This window comes from Opisthocomus hoazin, chromosome 1, assembly GCF_030867145.1.
Source record: "Opisthocomus hoazin isolate bOpiHoa1 chromosome 1, bOpiHoa1.hap1, whole genome shotgun sequence".
Classification (NCBI taxonomy): domain Eukaryota; kingdom Metazoa; phylum Chordata; class Aves; order Opisthocomiformes; family Opisthocomidae; genus Opisthocomus; species Opisthocomus hoazin.
In genome coordinates, this window is record NC_134414.1 from 81,021,523 (window position 1) to 81,047,737 (window position 26,215).

Consider the following 26,215-nt stretch of genomic DNA (forward strand, 5'->3'; position numbering starts at 1 on the left):
GAATAACAGTGTACTTTGCAATGTTCTACCTAGTCTTTAAATTCAAGGACTGAGTCTCAGTTCTGTGAACATGTATTATGGAGGAGCTCTTTTTCTCTCCTGTCCAGAGCAGGAAAAAGGTGCTCAGTTTAGTCGTAGAGACAAACCCCAATTAGAATGACAAATCCTAACTCTATAAATTATCAGGAGCTGATTCAAACAGTGAGCCTGCCCAAGTGATCATAAGTGCTGGGAAAGTACAGATCTGAAACCAGATAACACAGCCTAGTGTCTTTCTTGATATGAATCTACTCATGACAACCTTTACTATTCAGCCACTCTGGTAAACTCATCAGGATCTTTTATGTAATTTCCTAACTTCTTCATTATGCAGATTTTATAACATCACATACATGTCATCATTCATTAATACCTGGAAGCCAGCAAATGAAGCTATAGTGTTGGATGTTGGCATCAGGCAGGCAATCTGAGCGGCTTTGGGGTCCTTATTTTCAGCTGCTCCTGAAAAGCTGAAGATTTTTTCCTCAGTCCCCTGTTTGTCACTATTCTTCTCATCTTCTTGCTGGCTTTCTGTCTCAATGATACACTCTGGCTCTTCAAATTCTATTTTGGTTTGCACCACTGCGTGATCAGTTTTGTCTATCCATTCCTAAGAAAATGAAAATGTTGACATTGACAGAGACTGAGATATCAATCAGAAGAAACCTGGCTGTACAGACGCTGATTTTCCTTTAGTAATGGTATCTTTCCAGGATAAACCACAATGGAGTTGAAAAGGAAGCAATATAGAGAAGCAGAATATGACATGGCAGGATGGAAGAAAGCTAGAATGGCAGAAAAGCAGACAGGATTCCACAAATGCGTACAAAGTCATACTTACTATTGAGACGCATTAAATATAACTTCATATTTAATCATGGCTTTTAGAAAACCTTGGATGTGTAAAATGCCTGGTCTTCCCTCCTTGATAGACTCATGCATTCTTTGACCCAAGCCGTGACTTAATCTAAATTTAGACAGAGTTTACATGGAGCTTTGGGCAACATAGCATTCTGTATTAAAGCTTCAGTATTAATTTGCATTTTTATTTTCCTTCCTCAGTTTCAGGTTAAAGCTGTCATACATAGAAAGTTTTCGTTTCGCCACTCAAACTTTATTACTGCTCTTTGAGATTGTCATTGGGTTTGGAAATGTAAATATTTGACCTGTCTCCATTCAGAGGAAACTTAGTAATATTTAAGGTAAAGACAGCACAACGAATATGGAAAAATACATCACATATGTGAAGTCACAAACTCAAGAAACAGTAGGAAAACAAGAAGCAGTACGAAAACAAAAGCAAAACCTGTGGTCTATTAATTTGACAGCCAGTTTGTGTCTGAAGGTTTAGTGACCATACACCTCTGTGGCCAAGAGAGGATGCTTCCTGCTGTGACTGATGTCTCCAAAGGCATGAGTGCAATCACCAGCTCAGCACGAAGCCTCGCACCACTTCAAAAATATAAAGGGCAAGATCAGGCTGAAGCAAGATCCCTGAGCTATTATGTGTGGGAATGGATGCAAACACCTCAGTGGAAACTGACTGGATATTGTGCCTCTAGATACCCTTAAATTCTTCTCCAGCAATTTCTCCGTCTCTTTCTACAGCAAGAGTCTTTTCACAGTGCCAAAGCAGCACCACACTGATTGTATGAGCTCTGGTATTTGCTCTGTGGATCCTCTTGGTGATGTTGCACAAGGGGAAGGGCTTTTCTCTTAGGTCAGAGAATGCTTGTGGTAATGTCTGTGCAGAGCAAGTATCAGTAGCTACTTTCAAATTATTCTCACCTTGTAGAGTTTACAGCCTTGCTAGAAAGCAAATGTTTACCTGGAAGTTTCCGTTATGATCATGGAAGAGATCAGCAAATACATATTTTGGATCTGGTATAGCAGGCATGACTGAGTTCTGAAGACTGTGAAGAGGAAAGAAAAATACAAATCAATGTTTTGTTATATTTAGTCATTCATACAAAAGCCTACTTCAGCATAGTTCTGTAGCCACAAGTATATTTTATATGACTACTCTAGGCTTGATTTCTTTTAAATGTGTTCTAAAGAGCAGTTGCAACAGTACAATGACTTCATCAGGTTAAGAGTGATTTTTCCACTGCATTTTCAACCAGCCCCATCTTGGTAAAATCTAAACTCCATACAAACTTCCAGCTAGTCAGCAAGTGCTGTTCTGCTCCATGCAGTAGTCAGAGCTGCACATTCCCTGGCCACTCTCCCCCAGACACAGAAGATGGTGCAGCAACCAGCTGTATTGGATGACTTAGGGGACACAAATAGAAGTTTGAATATAAAAGTGTAGGAGAAAAACCCCAACTTATGATCTAAAAAGGTTATCAGAGTCCCGTATACTTTCAGCTCTGAAAATGCTCAATTTTTGGCTTTCTTTTTTCCATGGAAAAAGTAAAAATTTGGGGCCTTTGCAGCTTTTATTTGTTGTTTGGTGCTTGGTTTTTTTTTTAAATTGTAGATTCTAAACATGAACAGACTCATTCAACTGCAAATCCAAATATTGATATAGTCTCATTAGAGTTGGTACACTCAAGCTTACTTCAGCCTACTGCAAATAGGCATTGAGTCTGATGAAAGTTGCACAGAAGGACATCAGTTCAGAAGGAATAACTAAAATAATTAGTTCCTCAGGATTAAACTAGATGTCTAAAAAGGAGAAGAAATTAAGTGGAAGAGACAGAATTTTATCCTGAAACATTGTCTTTTACCAGAATGGCACTGGTTTTGAAAATTAAAGGCCTTGGTGTTTGTATAGCCAGGTTGCATTATATCTCAAATAGTATTTAAGCTAATGACTTCTACGTCTTCATAAAGACTTCATTTATCAGATAAGAATTTTGAGTGCTAGGAGACTTGATTCTAAATTATAGCTCAATGTACATGACATGGTTTTCTGGTAGTAACCAATAAAATTATATTTACCTGTGCCATTTACACAGAAGAATTGAGAAGATAAGCATTGTTAGAAGTACTGCCAGCAAGCAACTTAAAATAATTACTGTGTTTGACTGAGATTTTACATCATCATCACATGAACCTAGGATAAATCACAAAAAATTGTGAAAAAATTATTTTTTTCTTTAAGAGTAAATATTCCTAATCATGCCAGAACATTGAATTTTCTTTTAAAAAACCACAACAGAAAATATTTTAAGAACAAATAAGACAAGTTCAACTGCACAATTGAAACTGAACAGAAAAGCCATCCTTCCCCAAACCTTGCAGCAAAAGAAAGTTGTGCTTTTATTTGTCTACAGTGGCACGGTACAGGACAAAGGAGTAGGCTTACAGACAGAGTAGAGGCATTATGAATGAATCAAGTATTTCTTCTCATCTTCATCACGTTACATTGACAGGGATACAGCAACTTTGTGCTAAGATCTATATTGCATACACTTGCTTACAATCCCCAAAGATGCAAGCGTGATTTCACATGTAGCCTAAAAGTCTTATTTCCCAGGATAAAACAAACGAACAACCAACCTGCCCCCCATCCCAGCAAACAAAAAGCCAGCCAACCACAAGTGCTGATACCTAGAAAGTAACTAGTGGCAGGATATCATCTAAAACACAGGTACATAAAACTAATGAATTTGTTCAATTTTTTTGGCTTTCACCCTGTTTTTTCTTCCAGCTTTTGTAATGCCACCTCAAAACTCTACCTCGTACTACTGACTTTCTGCTTGCCACATAAATACTATAAAAACTAAACTGATTATTCATACAGGAGCAGTTGTCCAGCCTGTTCCACCTGTCTGCTTTATTCAGCTTGCCAGAAAGCCCCAAGAAAAGTTGTAATCCTCAAGTAAGGTATTCAGAGTCTATAGAATTTCTTGAGCACAGTTTTGCTCATGGCTTCCTCTGATGTTATATTTGGAGTCAATAATAACTCATTAAAGTCCTGAAGTGAAGCGCTTGCCCCAGTGAAGGGGCTGCGCAAATGTCACTTCAGATCCAGGTGCACCCAGAGCAACTGAACCATTAGCCTGTCTCCTCTGTGCTTTCCTTCCTTGCACATACCTACTGGCAGCCTCTGGTCAAACGGTCCAGGTAGGGCTGTTCTGCGCTCACCTCTCAGAGGTGCACAGGGAGACATTGTCCTCTGTGTTTTCTTGAGGGCGTTTTCCAGCCATACCTGAGGACATGCTTGCAGGCTCACAGTTTGCATGGTGGAGGAGGCTTCTCTGGAGGTCAGCACTGTGGCTACTACTAGTTAGTGCACAGGCTACATGATGCTCTAGGATTTCATCCCAGCTTTGTGTATACAGGTTTTCTTCAGGTGAGCTAATAACCCACTGCATTTTAGAGAACTCAGATCTGGATACATTGGGCATCTGGATGTCTCATAGTTCTGATAAAGCCTAGTGGGTAGCATTTTGTGCTTAGCTGATACGATACAAATGTGCTGGGATGGTGTACACAGCCTTTTCTTTACCACAGCAAATCTCTTTCTTGGTTTTGATAACCAGTAGAAATATTGTTTCCATCAAAGATGGTCAATCATACTCAGTTAAATGTGTCTGGTGGGAAAGCAGTGCTGATAGCGACTGCTTCCATTTCGTGTCTTTTCCCCCATCCTCCCTGTTTTGGTCAATCCAGCACATATGAGCATCAGACTGCTACGACCTCTTGTCCTGTAGTTCAACTGGATATACTTTAAAAACGAATTGCCTTCAAAAATGGTGCATCAAGGATTTTCTTAGGATTGAGATCTGATTTCTGTACATCATACGTGGACACACGCGCACCACCTCCCTCACCTGCCCATGCATCACATCACTGTTATTGGTGGACCCTAGACACTATTGTAACACAAATAAAAATGATACTCTTAACTTTGCTGATTATGGCATAAATTGATAGTGTTATGGGACATCAGGAACAAAGCAGACAGGAGTTAAGCATGCACATGAACTTTCTTTGATAACAGCAGATGGAGCACAACAGTGCAACATTAATTTGCTGCATATTCCAAGCCTCCTTTGCAGTCACCCCTTCCCCATTTGTACTTGGACAATATATGATGTAGCACAGCTGTTACCTAATAAGGTGCCATTCATCCAAAATGTTTCTGCTTCCCAGTCACTGCTGTAATTAACTACGTTGCAGTGGGGTACTAGCCTCTTCAGTCTGACCCGGAAAGAATAGCATTTTCTTGGATCAAAGCCTTGCTCTCCAACAGTGCAACACTTAGACATTCTGGACTGAGAAGGAAGGCATATAATCGTTAATTCTGATTTTCAAGACAGTACTTCAGAATGCTACACTCAGTCATGGTCACAACTAGGACAAGGGATAGCTCAACCCAAAACCTCAGAACTGCATTTTAACTTCTCTGAGTTTTGAGGAATTCTTTTTCTTGACTGACTCTTCATTATTCGTAGAGGTTCCTCATTGTCTGATATCGAGTTGAAGGTCATAACCATCATTACATAGTGCACTATGTCACAGTTACATGTTTACAATATGGAAAGACACTTCGATCCACAAAATATTTAGAAGTTATATTGAGACTGGAAAGATTTAAGTAAATGAAATAATATTTTGATATACTTGACAGCTAACTTCAGAATAAATAAAAAACCTGTCATCTCTTTTCTTTCATTATATTTCATTTTTTTTTTCCTTCCTTTTTCTCTCTTCTTTGAACTCTACTCTGCTTTCTGCTTTTGTCTTCCATAACTCCTGTATTCTGAATGTAAGACCTTTCCCTTAGATTGCCCTCAGCTTTTTGGGTGGCAACCAGATAATACTCAAAACATAAATGTTTTCTGATATGGCAGGGATCCAGGATCCTAAAAATCTAACAGTTTTCTGCTACCAGTTATGTTTGAAAATATAGAATGGGAGAACAATTTGAAAAAAACTCTGTTACATTCTGTGGAGATGCTACTTCCAGCTCCTTCCAGTGTTGATTAAAAATGTCATATCTGACTCACTTGCCAGTCTTTGTCAAACTTGCTTTTGTACTGAAGCTCAAGTTTCAAGCATCTCACAGGTGTCTTTGTTTTATTACAGCTTACAGTGACGGTGTCCTCTTTCCAGAAGAAGGTCACATTTTCTGGTCGATTTGGCTTTACTAAGAAGGAGAGAAACAAATGATGCTATAGCCTCTTGAAAAGAAGTACTTTGCTGTTAAAATTATTGTTATTCCTTCCTTGTCTCAATGTTTTCCTGAGTAGTAAGTGAAGAAGATGGATTTTCTTCTTGGAGGACATATTTTTGTGGCTGACTTCCCTATTAAACATCAAAATTAAGTTCGACACCATGAAATTGCTCACCATTCCAGGTGTCGCATTCAAAGGTAGATACTATCTCATGTCAGGAACCTACTGCAAGGACTTTAGGAAGGACTTTAGTCTCCTCAGACTCCCTGATTTCTTCATTGGGGGGACAAATTCAGTTCCATAAAACCTGCAAGACACACTTGCGCAGATGCTGGAGGCTATGTAGGACAAAGTGGGGCATCTGCAAACAGCACTGGGTGCCGACCTATGCACAACAGAATCTACCCCTCAGTGTTTTCAGATGGTCTGAAGCGCATGCAATGGTTTGATCTGTGTGGCTGGTTAGTCTTCAGTAGTGGGAAATAAAGGGATGAGAAAAGTGTTACCTGCTTTCTCAGTACTTCTGGTTACCTTTTTATATTATGAAAATTCTGCCTTCCTAATTTGAAGACTTAAGTCTGATTTGATATTTGTGCTTTGCTACTTAGTCCTTTTGAAATTCATTTTACTGCCAGTGGGTGTTTAATAGCAAAAATGCAAGGATCAGACTGCAGCTTTCCGTAATTTACCAGATAGTGGTCAAATTATGAGATATAAAAGTATTCTCAAAGTTAGATGCCTAGACAGGTTTTTATTTAATCCCTTTTGCTAAAACATTATTAGTAAATGTTAATGATGTATTTGGAATATATATATATTTTCAGATAATTCTGCATTGTATATGTTCTGCGTGATTTTTATCAGAAAAAAAAATCCTCCATTTTAAATGCTGTAATTATGTGCAATTCCAGAAGATTTTGTTAAACTGATTTCACACTACATGTGAAATATGTATTTTAGGGCAGGAAGGATTTAATAAAAATAGGAATGTAGTTCCTCTACTCCTCTACTAATAAGAAGATGTCTCCTTTACTCTGTCAGACTGTATCAGAGCCACTCAACTAATTTCTATTGACATCTGATGATGGTTTTATGACAGCCTCTTTGGTAAGAAGTAGTTTGCTGCCTCGCATCCCATGGAAGATGGCAAATGAATGTAAGGTTGAAAACAGGAGAAAACAACCAGCACTAAGACAAGAACCTATCAACTTTTATGCATTTTCCTGAAATGAATACTGAACCAGCCCGCACTATTTTAAGCACACCCAGGTATTATATAGTATTTGGATTCTGATTATGGAACTGTGTTTTGGGACAAATCTGACTGTCCCATGTAATCTCACTTAGCTACAACTGCACACAGGCCTGTGTAACTACTGGTGACAGCAAGGGACGAAAATCAACACAAAATGACTATAATTTGGTTTTGGCACACATTTTGTATACCAATATAACTGATTTCTTCTGAAAATAAGGACAACTAATGAATCAGTGAAGACACTAGGACTGGCAAAGTAGTTTTATACTTACTATAAAAATCAGATTTTAGTTTTTTTGAAAAAAGCTCTTCACTTCCATTGCTGTTCCTGATAGAGATGGCAAGGGTGGGTCCTTCTGTCTTAAAAAGACATCCAGAATTATAATCTTGATCCAATAAATAGGTGGGACAAGGCTTCCAAACTTTGTGCTTGCCTTCATCAAATCTATAAACAAAATAATATTTCTTAATGGAACAATCTCACCAGCTAACACAAGTTAATTCTGTTTTGTTACTGGTTTTTTTCTTTCTTTTTTTTTTTTCTTTTTCAGATGCTACTACCAAAGGAAGTATGTGTGTGGAACTTCTTGAAGTGGCATATTTCATAGCGGTGTGAGGGAATTAATTACCCAAACCTAACTGACTTTCCAGCTGTGGGTTTTGATGCAGTTTGAAATTATCAGGTTTCCTTCATGCTGTTGTTGTTTTCTAATAAGAGAATGACTTGCTCAGATGTTTTCATGCACCTGTTTCCAAGATTGTACTGCTGAAAGTTCTTTTACATATATCACCCAGAAAGAAAAGGGAAGATCAAGCACTATGACTGTCTTTAACCAAAATATTAAATTTCTGTTAGTCATTAATGACATCAGTTAATAAGGAAAACATGCACACATATGTGGAAAAACCATTTTCAAAAATGTAATCAGCATTAGCATTTAGCACAATGACAGGAGAGGGACAAATCTTTCATATAATGTCTGTTGTGACTGAATATTCAGCAGGCTTATTGTACACTTCTGTAGCAGGCTGTGAATATAAACAGGTTTCATGCTGGGTGGTTAACAAATGTTAAAAGCATTTTCAGGTACAATTCACAGAAGACTTAAATGGACTTAGATATTTCAGTCTTCCAAAGTAAATCCTTTAAGAAGAGAAGAATAGGCATTGTCAATACTCACGTATAAGAAAATGACACATTCTCACCAGCAAATAGTTCTCTTGATGGCCATGTGATCTGCATCTTTTCATTATTGAAATTGATTATTGTGGTGTTGATGGCATCTTTCCAATCTGCTCAGGACATTGACAGAGAATATAATTTCAGCAGTGAGTATGAAAAGTATCCCTTGAAATTGGTAGACAATCAATGTTTCAAAGGTATGTGTGCAGTAGACTCAGATGGTCATAAAATCAGAAGACAGAAGAATATCTAAAATGCAAGGAAATAAAGTAACCTAGAGATGCTGAAATTAGATTTTCAAAATAGCAAAGTGAAAGCATGCACAGCAACACTAGAGAGTACCCCATGGTCCCTGAGCCGAAAGGTGTAGACTGGTTCACGTGTATGCAATGAATAGGGCCAGTACCTTGAGGCAAGCTTTCCCCTGTAATACCTGCCAAGGTTTTCCTACTAAGCAAAACTATTTGGGAACTAATGCCCCATGGAGACTGTGTGTAAACTCTCAAATGTTTGCTGTAAGAAACAAGGGACTAACACTACAGAGCAAAACCCACAGGCACCCAGAGCAGATCAGCACAAGTAGGTGTACTTCATATTTGTTCTATGTGGTTCTGGCCAATTCCACTTTACAGACAAGCAAGATGGTTCGATGTCCTCTGACTGCACACAGACCTTATTTCCTTTTCTGACCTTCTCCTTGTTATAGCTCTTGCTAGTGACACAGGTATTTTCATTCTGTGTCCATCAGGATTCCACAATCAGACATATAATATAAATCTGACAGTGAAAAATGGAGAAATTAAGAAGGCAGAAGGATAATAAATTTATTCTACATCAAGGAAGAAGAAAGAATTTTCTATTTTGCATCTTGTAAGATGTGAAATTATATTTACTTGAATGAAAAGAGAGGAAGAAAATGTGTCTTGAATATCAGCAAGAGAGTGCTTGAGGGTAAAATTTGCAGACTGCTGTCTCCAGATATGAAGCATCTACCACTAGAAACTTTTGGTGGAATATTCCTGCCTAACAGAAGAACAGGGGATTTTAACTGATTGCAGTCTACATTTTAGGCCACTCTGGGCTTTGAAGGGGTTTAAAGTGGAAAATTTTAAAACATTTCTTATGAGCTTCTTATCAAATACAATGATCCTCAATGTTCATGGAATCAGGCCTAACTATCCTCATGGTTACTATCATTTGCTCACTAATCAACACTAAGAATGTGAGAAAGGCACGTGGGTTCAAGTAACTGTTTTGCCTATTTTCATGGCTGTATCTCTACTTCCAGGCGTTTCATGACTTCTATAATTAGTCAAACAATTTTGTATAGATGCAATTGTGCTGTAACATGTTGTTTTGTCAAAATCATTCAAGAGAGAGTTATGACAGAAATCCAAGAGACACTGAGCAGATGAGGATGCAGGTCCCTGCTGTGTGATTCATGGAGATCTGGTAAAAAAAATTTTGTTCTTACTCAAAAGAAGGACTTGAAACTAACTCCTCCATCTCCTAACTAATTCCTGCAGGCTTGTTCTGTATAGTTTTCTCAAACTGAAAATCTCATGTGTTTTTCTGAAGAACAGAGAAGTCAATACTATTACATGTTAAAGCAAAGACAGAACTTAAAAACCTCAAAACCTATCATAAAGTGGAATTTATCCAGACAGTTCTACCTCTGTTTCAAGAGACTACCTAGCCCTTTTCTCCTAAATCCTCAGGCCCATTGTAAGTCCCCTCAGCAAGTCTAAGAGATGATCTTGTCTTTAACTAAAGCCACTAAGAATTAAGACAGCAAAGTGCATAACAGTGGATTTTTGGTCTGCAATTGCGCCAACACATCTGAATTTTTACGGACTAAATTCTAGCATGGTTGTGCAGTGAAGTATCTAGTGTTACGCTTAGTATAACTGAAATCCTTATGAGTACTTGGACTTACGTTTCTACAAAGATAGTTAAATGTATATTTAATTCATATATGAGTGTGCAATTACGTGTTCTCCATCTTTAAATAAAATTAACATCATAAAAAAGAATATAAATGTTAGTGAACAGAGAATAATGTAGTGTCCTGAGATAATTTTTATGATTATAGAAGGAATCCTTTAAATTCTCTTTAGAAGCAACAAAATATGTACTTTCTACTTTTTGATAATTAGTCTGACTGTAGATATTTTGGAGAAAGAACTGCTAATATCCATGCTTCTATTATGAAAATCAAGACAAGAAGAGTGTTTGCTTTCTTAATCATGTATTTTCAAGGATAATTAATTTCAAAATTAATTTACAATGCTGTTTCTCTGTACAAAATAGTTTGGCACAATGACAGATGGCAAAATGCTGTTTGTAGGGCATGTTTTTTAATCAATTTTTAAATTAAACAAGAACAAAGTTCTTCAGTTTAATCTCAGAAGGTGGCTTAACATCTCTGCAGAGAGCTGTGCACACATGTCTTCCTGCTCTTGACAAAAAGATTTCAAATAGGCTACGGGCTAAGCAGAGAGGCATGCAGTCTTGCCAGCAGGACATATGAAAAAGCAGGTATCTGAGACTCCTATCTTGGGCATAGCCAACTAATACAGGCTGTGCCAGGACCCTTACCAGACAAAGGGTGTCAGCTCAAAACCCTCACTTGGACTTGGGACACCCAGGCAACCCCACTGAATAACACAGCAGTGATTTTTCCATTATTTGGAAGGAGGGCTCAACACCCAGCATTTATCCCATTGCTCTCCGGCTGTGAGGTTGCAGCTGTTGGCTCAGGATGTGCAAGATCTGCTTGCATAGATTTCTAGTGTTAAGATAATGGTGCAGGTTGGGTTTATAGGTGAGACTGGTCTCAGGTTGCTCGGTATTGTAGAGCTGCTACTATCTGAAGTCTGAAGGGAATTGTGAAGCAAAGAGGTAACTTTATGGGTGAAAAGTAAGTGCTTGCAGATGTCAAATGATCAGTAAAAGTTTAGGGGGATCTTTTAGAATTTGCCATGAAAAAGGGCTCTAATCACTCTGAGGTGTTCAGTCAATTTGGTCACAAGGGCTGTACAGGTACAGAAAAAAAGTGAGGAAGAGGAAAAAGGGAGTTTATAACCTAAACAGGCAACACCATTAAAAGCAGAGAAGAAGGAGAGGAAAAGCTTGTCCTATATATCTCCAAGAGGAAAATACTGCAACACTATGAGGTTTATGTCTCCAAGTTCAGAGCAGTAAAATAATATTTTACTGCTTAGTCTTTATAAATTAATTTTCTCTTACTAGGCAGTATAGATAACATTTTTTTAAATTTATATTCATGAGGAAATTAACATTGATAACACAGATTTATTAATTGTGAGAACAAACATAATTTGCTCGTTTAATTTTGTATACACCTGAGAAAAAACCATGGTGCCAATATTTAGAACGAATTTGCCTCTCAAACAGGTGATGTGTGCTCGATAAGCTCCTGGAACCTGTGACTATATATCCCACAACCATGACACTGCCAGCAGAGAAATAAAAGTAATGATTTTTGTAAAGTGGTAACCCATCCTTCCCTCTTCGTACAGGCCAACTCTTGAAATTCTGTTTCAAGGTGCCATATTTTTCCTCAATTACAATGCAGAAAGGACACCAGCATAAAACACCTGAATCCCATCAAGGTCCTTTAATGGGGTGTTTGATCTCTTCAAATGGTAATGGGTTATTCTAGGCATGGTTGACTCTAGAGGTGGATTAGAAGGAAATCAGAGGGACCACACAGGATTTCCACACACTAAGGAGTGGGCACTAAGTAAAACCTGAGGGTCTGATCTTACTGGCCTGTGAAAAGCAACAAAAGCCACCAGTTCATTATGAACCTTGGACAACGCACTTTAATTTCTATTTTTCTGATATATTGTGATAGCTCTATATTACTTATTAGAGGCTGCAATTCAGAGATGTACAGTAACTCTTGGGTTCAGCAATGTGCGGTTTTTTGGATGACAGAGAAGAATATCAGTTTGGCTCCAGTCCTGCAGTGATTTGTTGATGGACTTTGCACGCTCTAAGTAGTCCACTTGAATTCAGCAGGATTACTCAGAGCACATCAGCTTAACAGCACATGTAAATCTTTCTAGGATCAGAATCTTTTTCTGCAAAAGCTCTGTATATTATGAACAGAAACTCTGTGATTTGAACATTTAAATATAGACTCCAGCAACTGCAGTTATTCGTGCACTAAAATGGAACGCAATACGTTATTAAATACTTTAACAATAAATAGAACCATTCAATAGAAATGGAACAGAAATTGTAACAAACTGTCTGGTGATATATACATATTCTTTCCTGTGCTCTAGTTTTGAATGACTTTGTAAGAAATCAGTCTCAACATAATTAACTAACTGTGTAGGACAGAAAAGGTTTTACCAGTCTTCTATTATTAAAGACTGTGTTTCTAGAGTTCTAGTCAGGGCAATTTTCTACTGTGCTTTCTAGTTGTATGAGGTTTGTAGCCTTTTTGAATGTGGTATGTGTTGTGTTTGGTGTAAATGTTCAGTAAACATTTGTGTGCATCTTTTCAAATTATAGCATGTACATGTTGCATAATTCACATTTCAACATGAAAAGATGCATAGCCTAAGTGAGATTTTTAAAGTTTAGATTAAACTGACATCAAATACTCTGAGGATATGTACAGATGATCTCATATATGGTACTCCCTTCTGATGATCTTTCCTTTGCCTTTAACTGAAAAGGTGTTTAGTTTTTTTTTGGTTTTTTTTGAAGCACCTATACACCTGGAAGCAGAATCGTAGAATCATTCATATCTTTTGTTAATGGAAAGAGATAGAGAGGAAGAGACCAGAAGGAACCACCTGTAACACCATGGATCGTTCTCAGCTGATGTGCCAGCTCTTCCACAGTAGTTGTAATTATGTAAATTATGTAATTATGTAAAGCATTCTCCTATTCGTGATGGAAAGGTCAAAAATATGAAGAGGCAGTCCCTCGGCTAAAGAGGGGTAGAAGCAACTCTCTGTTTGACGATGACCTGCAGGTCTATGTAGGTATGCAGTGTGTTGTGATGCTGTCAGACACATGCTGGTGCCCTGGAGCATAAGCTTCAGAAAGAATTATCAAAGTTTACTTCTTCAGCAAAACCAGAGGGGGGGTGGTAGGGCTCCACACAAAACTTTAACATCACAGGCACCAGTGGACATCTAGCTCTTCTCAGGGCAGAGAAGCGTGGAAAATGCCACTGTGGTGTATGGAGAAAGTACTTTTACAGAGGGAAAAAAAATAAATTTCCTTAAGCAATAAATTGTGCAGACACAACCATGAGCAATAATATGAGCAAGTACATTCCACGTGTAAGCCACTTTGAAAAGTTTGTTACTGAGAAAAAAATGCCATTGAAGGGGAACATTGTAAAAAGGCTGAATGTCATGGAACAGATCATAAAAGAGAAAAAGGAGAGACAGAATGTCAATCTGCTTAGATAACAGAATGGAACATGCATGTACTGGAACAGTTGAGAGCTCATTGAAACATAACAAAGAAGAGAAACCGCTTTTGATTTCCTTACACTGATGAAACCTGATAAGTAACCGCATGTTGAACTTCCACATATCGCAGCACACAGTATAGAAAGTACTGGAGAACAAGACCCAGATCTGAGTCTACAATCTTGAGTTACCCTTGATACAACTCAACTATGAGAACAGTTTCATTTCATTAATAGGAACAAGTGTAGGCGAAAGTGCAACCCCTTGAGCACAAGACTGCTGAATTGAATGCACAGGAAAGGGACTGAATAGAAAAGCTCTTTTAAAGAAGAGGAATGGGACAGAGAGTTTTGATAGACATTTTTAGGCCAGGCATAATTATTACAACATAAATATTGTAATCCATCAAACTCGGGTTTTTTTTCTGAAGATCACCAACCATTGCTAGGCATCACTACACTGAGCATCAAATAAACACCACAACTGTAATTTTCAACTTCTACAAAGTCATCCCATCACTATGGCATGGCTATAGGTGGTTGCCATCTCAAGACAGAGAGGAGTCATGTCCCCTCACAGGACAACCAGTGACTCACAGGAGCAATTAGCACTGAAGAACCAGATGATGCTGCATTGCCTGAAAATGGTACTTACCGTACAGGTAACAGAGCAGAGAGCTGATCCATTGGTTTATAAGATGAGGGCATAACTTTAAAGTATCTCTTTCTCCTTATAACATTAACAACAAAGAACTTGTGATAAATTAGCAACAGTGAAGATTAGATTAGTGGTGAATGGGTTGGGCTTTATGTTTGATTTGTGTAAGAATACATTTATCTTTAACAAACTATAAATAATGGCACTGCTGACAAACAGGAAATAGAGATGTTCTTCTGTCTAGGTAGCAACATGACCAATCTTTAATGTCTTTGTTAATTTTACTCTTTAGTATTTTTACCTTGACACTTTCTCAGGCACAAGATATTGCTGGATATTTTCACACTGTGTTCATTCTTTCAGAGTACTAAGTGCTGAAGTCTTACCTGGAATCTGTTTTATCCATCTTTGTTCAATGTGAAGTTTAGTCTTTTTTGGATGCAGTCTAATCTGTTAGAACCTATGCTTTAGTAAGTAGTCCTGCTTAAAGAATTCAGTATTTCTCTTTTTAACAGTAGGCAAAAGCTTAACAATTTCTATCTTGATTTTTAATTAGAAAACTTTCACAGAGATCTGTTATTATATCCATATTTATTGTGGGTTTTTTTTAAATCCATTTTCATGTCTACTGGATATCAATTTCTGTTTGGTTGATTCTTTTTACAAAAAAAAAGGACTGAATATTGTAACACATGAAGTAAAGTACACACAGAAATGTTAACTACTACTAATAGTGATTATAATAATTAATATATTAATTTCTTAAATAAATATCAGTGGATTTGAACTTACCAGAAGATTGTGGCTGAGATGCCACTAGGTTGCCCAGTGTGAAGATCGTAGAACATGCTTGAAAGATGAGTCTCATGCTGGGAATAACACAACAAGCTGTGAAGAGATGAGTAATGGTAATCTCTGGACTTTACTATTTGATGACTTTATACCAGATGCTGGAGAGAACTGGAGGAAATGACTACAGGAAATAAAAAAGTGACATATCTCTAGCTATTACCAAATCACATGTACAGGACTTCAGAATGCACACCTTCTTCATACTATGTTAAAAAACATAAAATTAATTTCTCAGAATATGAGTATCTCTCTTGTCAGCACTTTATATTTTCACAGCTGTATCAGAGGTGACCATAGCCCTGATCCAAACAAGGACCGGGTAGCTGTGCATAGCTGTGATCACATCATATCATGGATGAAGACACTGATCTCAAAGTGCCCAGTGACCTGAGGGTAAAAGAGGTACAAACATTCTGCCTCCCCTCTTACAAATCAGGAGCTATTCCTGTAGCAGATGTTTACACTGCCACTCCACATGCCTGGTGCACCTCAGCTGGCTTGAGCCACTTCTGTCCCCAAATCAGAGGCAGAAATTGCGGGCCCTTTTGTGTCAGAGGGAGTGGAGCTGCCAGGGATAGGGAGGCTGTTACACAAGTGGTAACACTAGGATGAATTTCCTCCTGTGTTACCTGGACACATCTATGCTGCTATAGCTTCCAAATATATCCATACACCTAACATTACATATATGTACACTATACCTTATATCTCAATATACCTAATATTATACGTCAAAAGTGGGAAGTAGAATAGTGTTTTGCCTGAGACGATTAAACATAGTTTAGAAATAGCAGAACTTAAAAATTTTTAATAAACAAAATTATCATGACTAGAGACCTATTATCTGTAGATCTGCAGTAAACTGAGCTTCAGCTACCTCCACACAGTAGTGCAGCAAGCAGGAGCAGTGAAGCAATGGGGTGAAGCAGTTGGCGCTGAAGACCCAAGACCCGCACAGTGTGCACGGGGACAGTGAGGAGTCTTCCCTCGACTGGCACCAGTCCAGTCGCATGGGCGGAATACCTGTTAGCAGTCAGTCTGCTAGATACCCTCCTGGAGCACATCTTCTGGGTTAGGCTCACCCTAGAGAAACCCAGTGCTCCACTATGTGAACAAAAATATGAAAATGATTGCGAGATTCTCTTCACAAGCATGGTCCTAATCTGAGCTGCAAAGTCAGTGTGGCCCCAACCTGCTGCCCTTCTCCAGCAAGAGCTCAGGAAGACAGTCTGGAGTGACAAAGCTTCCCTCAGCTTGCTGCCTGCTCCCTTCACATCCTGGAAAAGGTTTACTTTTCTAAGGACATGTGAAACAGGCAAGTGCACCAAATTACTTCATATACAGTCTCTCCCCTCATTAAGCATCAGACAAAATAAGCTACTCCATGAAATCAACAGGTAAAAATATAAACGGTAAACCTCAATTGCTATCTGCTGGTCTCAAGCTTTTTCTCTGCTTGCATCAGAAAATGTACAGGAGCCTTCTTCTCATGCAGGGGCATGCTTGGGCAGATGAATAATTCAGTCATGCTGCACGCAAAGTGGCCTGGGCTCACAAACCATATGGCCTTCTCAAGACCCCATCCCCTAGACTGCTTGTTGCCTGAAGTTTCTCAAGTAAAGAATGGAAGTTTGTCTGCTGCATGAGGTACTAGGTAGCGAGCTGGATTGTCGCTGGAAATACACCCCGAGGTTCTGCCATGATTTCTGTTCTGAAAATTTTCCTCTCAGAGCCTTCCCTAACATGTTCACTATTCTTTTTAACCCAACAGTACTGTTTGTCAATTGAGACCCTGATCAGCTTTGTCATATCATCAAAGTCTCCAGCCACGTAGTGTAGCACCAGTTTTGGTCTGGTTAGTCACTTTTCTTGGGTTGGCTACTTTCACCGTCTTATCCATTGCATGTCCCAGGAAGACCTATTCAAATCCCAGTGACTCTTGGAAACCTCCACAAGACTGCCTGACACACACAGAGTACTCTGTTAACCGTCTAGACCCTGCTTTGATCAAGTTCTTGCAGGGAGACATTAATTCCTGAAACTAAAATAACATGCAACACAGAACTGAAATACTAAGCTAGGTCATAGGTGATAATTAATAGCAAGCTGAAATCGCTCACGGTTTCCACAGACCTCATTGCAGAAGCCAGTGTGACAAACAAATGAAAGCAGAGAGCCAAAATTCTCCAGTTCCCCAGGACAGTGCAACTCCAACATGTGCCTATTTGAGTTAAAAACATGCTTTACTTCTAAAACATGTGTCTTGTCTTCAGTGGAGTGTGATGGAGACAACTATGTCCCTGTCTGCTTTTTATACAGGTAGAACACTCTGCACCACAGACCTCCTAAGACAATTAATTCTTTGGGGGAAAGGGGTATGGGGAGAAACCATGTAAACAAAAGGTATCGAAAATACCTTCTGGCTTAGAGTTATTCTGATTTTGAAACACTAGATCTAAACCAAGGTCTAATTATCAAGTGAAAACAGTGCGTATTCACTGACCTTTCCCTCCTACCAGGTGTTTGGTACCTCAAGTAATTGTGCCTCCCACCAGCCTCTACTTCCTACTAAGATACTGAGAGCCTCTTGAAGTCAAAATTATTCCCTTTACTGCGTTTGAAACCAAACCTAGGGCTGAGGTCCTCGGGAATAAAAACCAACAACGACTGGGTCAAACAAACTGTTTGCATAAATCTGATGCACTGTTGAGCTGTTTTTTTCTGCTGCTGAAAGATACGGCAGATTTGTCACTTGAGGGACATCGGGCAAGGGCACCTGCTGCCTCCCCTCCGTGCAGGCAGACATTGACCCAACTACCTGCCTCAGGTTCTGCTTTCTGGAAGCCAGATTTTATTACCTAGTTTGATTTTTTCAAATATGTAGGATCCCAGTCTATGAACTGAAAAGATGCCTGTGAGCCACAGGATCTGTTCTGCTCCAGGTCTTTTTCTGACTGCCTGCAGGAGTGTAATTTATTAACTTGCCCACACACTCTGGGTCATCGCTTCCATGAGGACAAGGATAGAGAATTGGCACAGTGTAACCCTTCTTCAGGGTTCACAGGCATTGGCATGTTTGGCCTGAGAAAACATGATCATCCTAATATTGCAACTTCACTCGGGAACAGGGAAAGCAAAGAGGGAGGAGGAGTTAAAAATTAGAAGCCAGGGCTTGTGATTTTGGCTGCAAGTAGGGACAACTGTTAACAGGATACATAGAGAAAGAGGATGATGCAAGTGAAGAAAGTAAATCAAAAGAAACCCTTATGACTACGTTTTCTACTTTAGATCAAAAAGCATAAACAGCCCTTGGCCCTCTGCCAGCTCCTCCACCCATGACAACAGCTCTCAGAGGTGGCTTCACTTGCCAGCTGCCAACCTTCAGCACCCTTACTGACTTTCATCAGCTTCCCTCCTCTCTTTTTATTCCCCTTCCTATTATTTTGTCAGCAGTGTAAAATGGGTCTTTGATCACTGCATGGCTCAGCAAAGAAAATTGTCTCCGTTTATTTCTTCCTTCATCTAGAACCTAAACAAACAATAGCCTGTGAGCAACTTCCATTTAATGTTATTTACTTACTCATGGCCTCAGTAACAGGCTCAACAAAAAGCCCAACAAAATAGTAGAGTATCTCTTTTGTGTAGCTATGATTTCTTGTAATTCTTAGCTTTAACAGGAGGTGTTTTCAGTGTGTTTTGAGTGGGTGGGATAAAGGGAAGAATGAACCATTTATAGAAAATATTGAGTCCCATCGCTCCATGACAAATCAGCTTAGTCAACTTGAGTCAGTGCAGCCTGTTGTTCTGACAGGATAATCTGATTTCGTTTTGTAATATGCTGCAAAGTGTGTGTGTAAAGACTCCTACTGTAGTTTTTGGGTCCATCTTTTACCCATGGACAAAGCTTAGATCATTAACTTTCGAGGGTCCCTAGCATTCCTAAAACTCATGCCCTTGATCAATCACTTCAAAAAGTGTCACTTGTTGGAATTTCCTCATATCACCATGGCTTGGCCTGTCCCAGCTTTCTTTATGAATGACGGGAAAGTAATGAAAGGAAAAAAACAAGCAAAGATGGCAGGAGGTGTGCATAGATGAGCAAGAAACTCCTACCTGAAATTAAACATGAAAAGGAAGTGTACAAGACATGAAAGCAGGAGCAGATGACCTAGCAGTATAAAGCTGTTTTTTGATGTGTCAGGGACAGGGTTAGAAATGTCAAGGCCAACCTGGACTTCAGTCTGTTAAGGGATGTGAAGGGCCACAAGGAAGGATCTACAAGTACATAAACAGTAAACGGAAGACTAAGGAGAACATGGGCCTGCTGCTGAATGAGGCAGGGGACATGGTGACAAATGACACAGAAAATGATGAGGTACTCAATGCTTTCTTTGCTTCAGTCTTTACTGAAGCGAGAGCAGCCTTCACAAACCCCAGGCCCCTGAGACCAGAAGGAAAGTTTGGAGCAAAGAAAACTCACACTTGGCAGAGAAGGACCAGGTCGATGAGCACTTTAACAAACTGGATGTGTATAAATCCATTGGGCCTCACAGGGTGCATCCATGAGTGTTGACAGGGCTGGTAGATGGGAGAGATTCCTGAGAAACAGAAGAAAATAAACATCACTCCTGTCTTCAAAAAGGGAAAGAAGGAGGATTGATCAGCCTCACCTCAGTCCCTGGGAAAGTGATTGAGAAACTAAACCTGGAAACTGTTCCCAAATACATGAAATCATGCTCAGTCAACTTGATAGCATTCCACAGCAAGGCGTCTATCCTGATGGATGGGGGGAAAGCATACTGTTTACTTTGACTTTAGTAAGGCCTTTGACTTTTCCTACCACAACACAGAATCAGAACTATAGAATCATAGAACAGTTTGGGTTGGAAGGGACCTTTAAAGCTCATCTAGTCCACCCCTCCTGCAGTGAACAGGGACATCTACCACTAGATCAGGTTGCTCAGAGCCTCATCCAACCTGACCTTAAATGTTACCAGGGATGGGGCATCCACAACTTTGCTGGGCAACCCGTTGCACTGTTTCACCACCCTCATTGTAAAAAATTTCTTCCTTATGTCCAATCTAAATCTACCCTCTTTTAGTTTAAAATCATTGTCCCTTGTCCTGTTGCAACAAGCCAGCTAAAAAGTTTGGCTCCATCTTTCATATAAGGCCTTTTTAAGTACTGAAAGGCCACAATAAGGTCTCCCCGGAGCCTTCTTTTCTCCAGGTTGAACAACCCCAACTCTCTCAGCCTTTCCTCACAGTAGAGGTTTTCCAGCCCTTGGATCATTTTTGTGGCCCTCCTCTAGATCCACTCCAACAGGTCCACGTCTTTCCTGTGCTGGGGGCTCCAGAGCTGGATGCAGGACTCCAGGTGGGGTCTCACCAAAGCAGAGTACAGGGGCAGAATCCGCTTCCTTGACCTGCTGGCCACGCTGCTCTTGATGCAGCCCAGGATATGGTTGGCATTCTGGGCTGCAAGCGCACATTGCTGGCTTGTGTCCAGCTTTTCATCCACCAGTACCCCCAAGTCCTTCTCGGCAGAGCTGCTCTTGATCGCTCCATCCCCCAGCCTGTAGTGATAGCGGGGATTGCCCCGACCCAGGTACAGGACCTTGTTCTTGGTCTGGTTGAAACTCATGAGGTTCACAAGGGCCCACTTCTCAAGCTTGTCCAGGTCCCTTTGGATAGCATCTCATCCTTCTGGTGTGTCAACTGCCCCACTGAGTTTGGTGTCGTCTCTTTGATGGCCAACATAGGTTAACATCTTCATTAACGACCTGGAGGCTGGGACAAAGTGCACTCTCAGAAAATTTGCAGATGATAAAAACCTGGGAGGACTGTCTGATACACCAAATGGTTGTGCAGCCATTCAGAGGGACCTCAATAAGCTGGAGATTTGGGCAGAGGGGAACCTCATGAAACTTAGCAAGAGGAAATTTAAAGTCCTGTAGCTGGGGAGATATAACGCTGGGCTCCAGTACCTACTGAGTGTTGACCAGCTGGAAAGCAGCTCTGCAGAAAAGGACCATGGTGTCCCAATGTACAACAACATGAACATGAGCCTGCAGTGCACTGTAACAGCAGAGAAGATCAACAGCCTCCTGGGCTGCATTAGGCAAAGTGTTGCCAGCAATTTGAGGGAGATGAGTCTTCCTCTCTACTCAGACCTGGTGAGATACATGTGGAGTGCTGGGTCCAGTGCTGGGCTCCCCAGTACAAGAAAGATATAGAGTCTGTCAGTGAAGGGCCACAAAGATAATTAAGACACAGGAGCACCTTTCATGCAAAGAGAGGCTGACAGCCTCGAGAGGGCTCAAGAAGATCTTATCCATGTGTATAAATAACTAAAGAGAGTAAAGACAATGGAGCTAGACTCTTCTCAGTGATGCCCACTGACAGGACAAGAAGCAATATGCAGAAATTAAAGAAAATGAAATTCAAACTGAACACAGGAAAGCACCTTTTACTGTGAGGATAGCTGAGCACTGGCACAGATTGCCCGGGGAGTTTGCGGAGTCTCCCTCTGTGGAGATATTCAAAACCCAACCATACACAGTCCTGAGAAACTGGCTGTATTTGACCTTGCTTGAGCAGGGGGATTGGACCTTGAGAGATGCCTTCCAACCTCAATCGTTCCATGAAATTGTGAAAACACAGGAAATGTCACACCTCTTTACTTTTGCACACCTGAAGTACTGGAGTTCTGCTACCTCACTATCCCCCATTTCCCAAGGATGTGCCAGAGTTAGAAAAGAGAAAAGAGATGCAAAGTCAGCCAGAGACAGGGAGCAATATGTGTACGACAAGAAAATTGAGAGAATGGTGTTTTGCAACTCAGAGAAAGCAAAGTGAGTAGAGAATTGATAAAGGTCTAGAAGTTTGTGAATAGTGAGATGGTAACTAAGGAGTGACTGTTTGCCTCTTCTCACAACATGGGACTTCCTGACTTCTTACAAGAAGTTATGAGGCAGCAAGATTAGATCATCAAATAACACTATTTCTGAAAATATTTCTTCAAACAGTGGAGTGTGCTCCATAGTGAGCAAGTTGCATCTCGGCAACAGATGCTAGATTTTTGGTAGGTCTAGGAATGCTGACATGGACAACACCAGTAAGCGTAAAACGAGAGATGGTAGACAGGGGGTGAAAGAGGAGAGAGAAGTATCACTTGTCTGTTCACAAGAAATAGAATCTGACATGATCAGAGGAGGTGTGCTCCAGAACCTGAAATTATAATCAGTATGGATAAGAAAGAGGAATGAATTACACAATGTGGGACCTAGTCATAGATTTTAATATCAGATTATGATCAAAAGATCTGACTTCTTACCTATGAAAAAACAGTGAATTTTATCCCATAAATCATGGACTGGCAATATGGGCATATTCGGTGTCTAAAACTCAGCATTCACATATTTCTTTCTCTGGATGGATCTGCAACAGTTGCATCCAAGAAAGATGTATGGAGAGTCAAAATAAACTGGCTATCTTAATTTGGTAGGCTGATCTCTCTGTTGCAGGAATTTGCCCTGAAGTAGGAACATAGAGATTGTTCGAGATGAAGCAATGATTAACTTCTGTGTGTATGCATGAACTTTGCCTTTCTAGCTTTAAAAGGCAAGTAAGCTTAATTACAGATTCCATACATGATTGCACTACAGAGCTTTATCACTAAAGAGGACTGAAAGTTTCCTGCTGCTTTGCTCTTGTTTGCAGGATATCATTACACTCTGCCCAGCAATACTTCTTTTCTGAACTTACTGGAAACTTTGAGCTTTCATTCATTCTCAGGCATTACCTGTTAACTAGTGGTAGCCACAGTAAGCAAGCATCAGAACAGAACTCACTGAAAATATTGCAGAGCGCAGTGTGTAAAAGCCTGATGTGCAGTCATTTGTACCAGTGCCGTTCTCATTCAGCATTGTCCTATACCTGCCTTGTACTCAACTGCCACCAGTGACAACAGCTATGCCAAGGGAAGGGCAACGTTAAACTGGACTTCATACATATTGCATCAGCAAGTAAAGCTGTCTCATGCAAAATTGTTTCACGCAGCCATTATTAGAGTTGCAAGGTGAAGTATCCCAAAGTCAGAAGAGTGATGTGTAAGCTAAACCCGTTATTCAACTTCTTTTGTCTCCACAGTGCGTACAACTTAACCACAATGAGATGAGTCCAAACCACAGAAAGAAGGTGCTTTTTGAATGGATCACACTTAGATCATGAAGGAGTCTTTCATGTGCAGGACCTTGATGTGCTAAAGAATATGAAGACATATGCCGAATGAATCTGGTTGCTACAGAAATAAAGAGGGTGTCCTTATAAGGATAGTCACATGCTGTGCAGGGCATTTGTCTACACATAGGAAGTTCTTCACTTTCATAAAGTCTGTTACTGACATCAACAGCTTCCATATAAATTTCAAGTCCTTACCCAAAATAGTAGACATGTTTGGCCATTTCAAATATAACGTATCAGCAGAAATATTTCGAAGTCAGCAAATAAAAAACCATGGTCATTATAGAATAGAATAGAATAGAATAGAATAGAATAGAATAGAATAGAATAGAATAGAATAGAACAGAATAGAATAGAATATTTTAGTTGGAAGGGCCCTACGATAATCATTTAGTCCAACCACCTGACCAATTCAGGGCTGACCAAAAGCTGAGGAATGTTATTAAGGCATTGTCCAAACACTTGTTAAACACTGACAGGCTTGGGGCATCAACCATGTCTCTAGGAAGCCTGTTCCAGGGTCTGACCACCCTCTCTATAAAGAAATGTGTTACAATGTCAAATCTGAACGTCCAAAGTAAAAAAAAAAAAAGAAAAAAGAAATATTTTGGCTGAAGTTAAGCATCTTTTTAAAAAAATCAGACACAAGCAAGCATCCCACATAACCTAAAAATTAAGAATGAACAGTTCAAGGCATAATGTACTGAAACACTAAAAGTAAAACACTTTCAATGGGTAGTATTTTGTGTAGTGAAAGGCGTTACCTGTTTCACTTAGAAACAGTTTTTTCGTTATTCCAGTCAATAGGGTGTGTTTAATTTTTTAGCATATCACTTTGTTAAATTACATCCTTGCCATGTGTATCCTTAAAAACACTTGTAATAAGTACTACAATTTTGTTCTTAGTGTCATGCTTTTATTTTGGGGGAAAGAGCACAATAGAATTATGAATTCAGGAATGCAATTGAATTTTAGAATATTTTAAAATATTTTGCATCAGATGAACACCTGACAGCCAGTGACACTTATATTCTCTTTCGCTTTTCCTGTCCACTTCTGTTAGCATCGTGTGTGGCGTTCTTCAACTATAAGTCAAAATATTGCCTTAGTCCCACATCTAAAGTGAAAAGATAGCAAAGCAAATTTTACCATATGGTCTAGAAAACAATCTATAGAAGATAGAGGAGTAGCTGAGTGCAGTGCATTTGTGATGATCTTTTGACTACATAATACTTAAAATTATGTAAGATTAACATCCTTAAGATTCTAATATTATACACTAATAATAGTAATTAATAAGACTTTGTAATTATGTACTTGCAGCATCACAGTCCTGTAATGCTAGGAAGGATTATAGGCTAAAAATAATTTCTGTGATTTTTAGTTACTCTTCTTTGAAGAAGTCTGCTTCTTCCTTCTCCCATCATTGAATATTTTTACCTATTTTTGAAATTTCCAATCCTCTGGCACATTCCTTTGCAAAATATCCAGCACAGCTTCCTTTGCTCTTTCCTGGTGAAAGGCAGAGCTGCTGTCATCCTGGAACAATCTGGCATTTCAGACAAGGGGATTTATTCCTGTTTCCTAAAATGAAGCTGAGACAAATACAGCTGGAACTGGAGGTCAACACATTCATATGGGACAAAGTTCTGACTTACTAAAAATATATATAAGCAATAATAGGCAGGAAATTATGGTGGATTACATGGTAGAGGGAACCTAAATAATCATTTGTAACCTGTAAGAAAAAATGTTTTAATGAAGTGAGTATGTGTTTTGCTCTCTGTACCTTCCTCATATTTAAAAAAAAAAACAGAGGAGAAAATAAACATCCTTAAACTAGCCACCAGTGTTTCCACTGCTAAAAAGAAGGAGCAAGTAATGAAGCCAATCCCAAATTAGTAATCTTTCCTTCTCCCACCAAACAGCTATTTCATCCGATCTATCTCATTTGTTCCCAGGTCCTCACCTGTTGCATGCAGTGGGCAGAAGACCAAGCCAGGAATACATCAGGGCATTATTTCTTCTTTCAGATTTTGAACGATTTTGGAACACATCCGAGAAACGTTGCAAGGCAAAGCAGTGAAACACCTCTTAGAAATTTTAGGATGAACGAAGAAGACCTGGGGGTCAAGCAACTGTTTCAAGACTGGTTCATAGCCTGTCCCGTGTGTTATGCACTGGCTGGGGCTACACTACTGAAATCCTGGTCTGCCTTTCAAATCATCAGAGAAAGAGTATTGTTTCTGAAAACAAACTTTTATGTCCCACCCACAAGAAAACTGTGTGTTGACCTATTTATTGCAGAGATTCCCAACTATCACTGTCACCATTTCAGCTTCTGGAGCCTGTAATGTCGTTCAGTTCTCATTTAGCCAGCTCATGTGAA

General features: G+C 39.5%; 1 protein-coding gene across 1 annotated transcript; it reads right to left on the reverse strand.

Moving 5' to 3' along the window:
• Positions 1-376: 376 nt before the first annotated feature.
• Positions 377-15,598, reverse strand: CRLF2 (cytokine receptor like factor 2). The gene is made up of 8 exons (XM_009931160.1): positions 15,523-15,598; positions 8,607-8,718; positions 7,698-7,870; positions 6,000-6,139; positions 5,102-5,264; positions 2,983-3,097; positions 1,868-1,952; positions 377-649 (listed from the first exon to the last, which is right to left on the reverse strand). The coding sequence occupies exons 1-8, from the start codon at positions 15,596-15,598 to the stop codon at positions 377-379; spliced, it is 1,137 nt and encodes a 378-aa protein (XP_009929462.1).
• Positions 15,599-26,215: the final 10,617 nt, after the last annotated feature.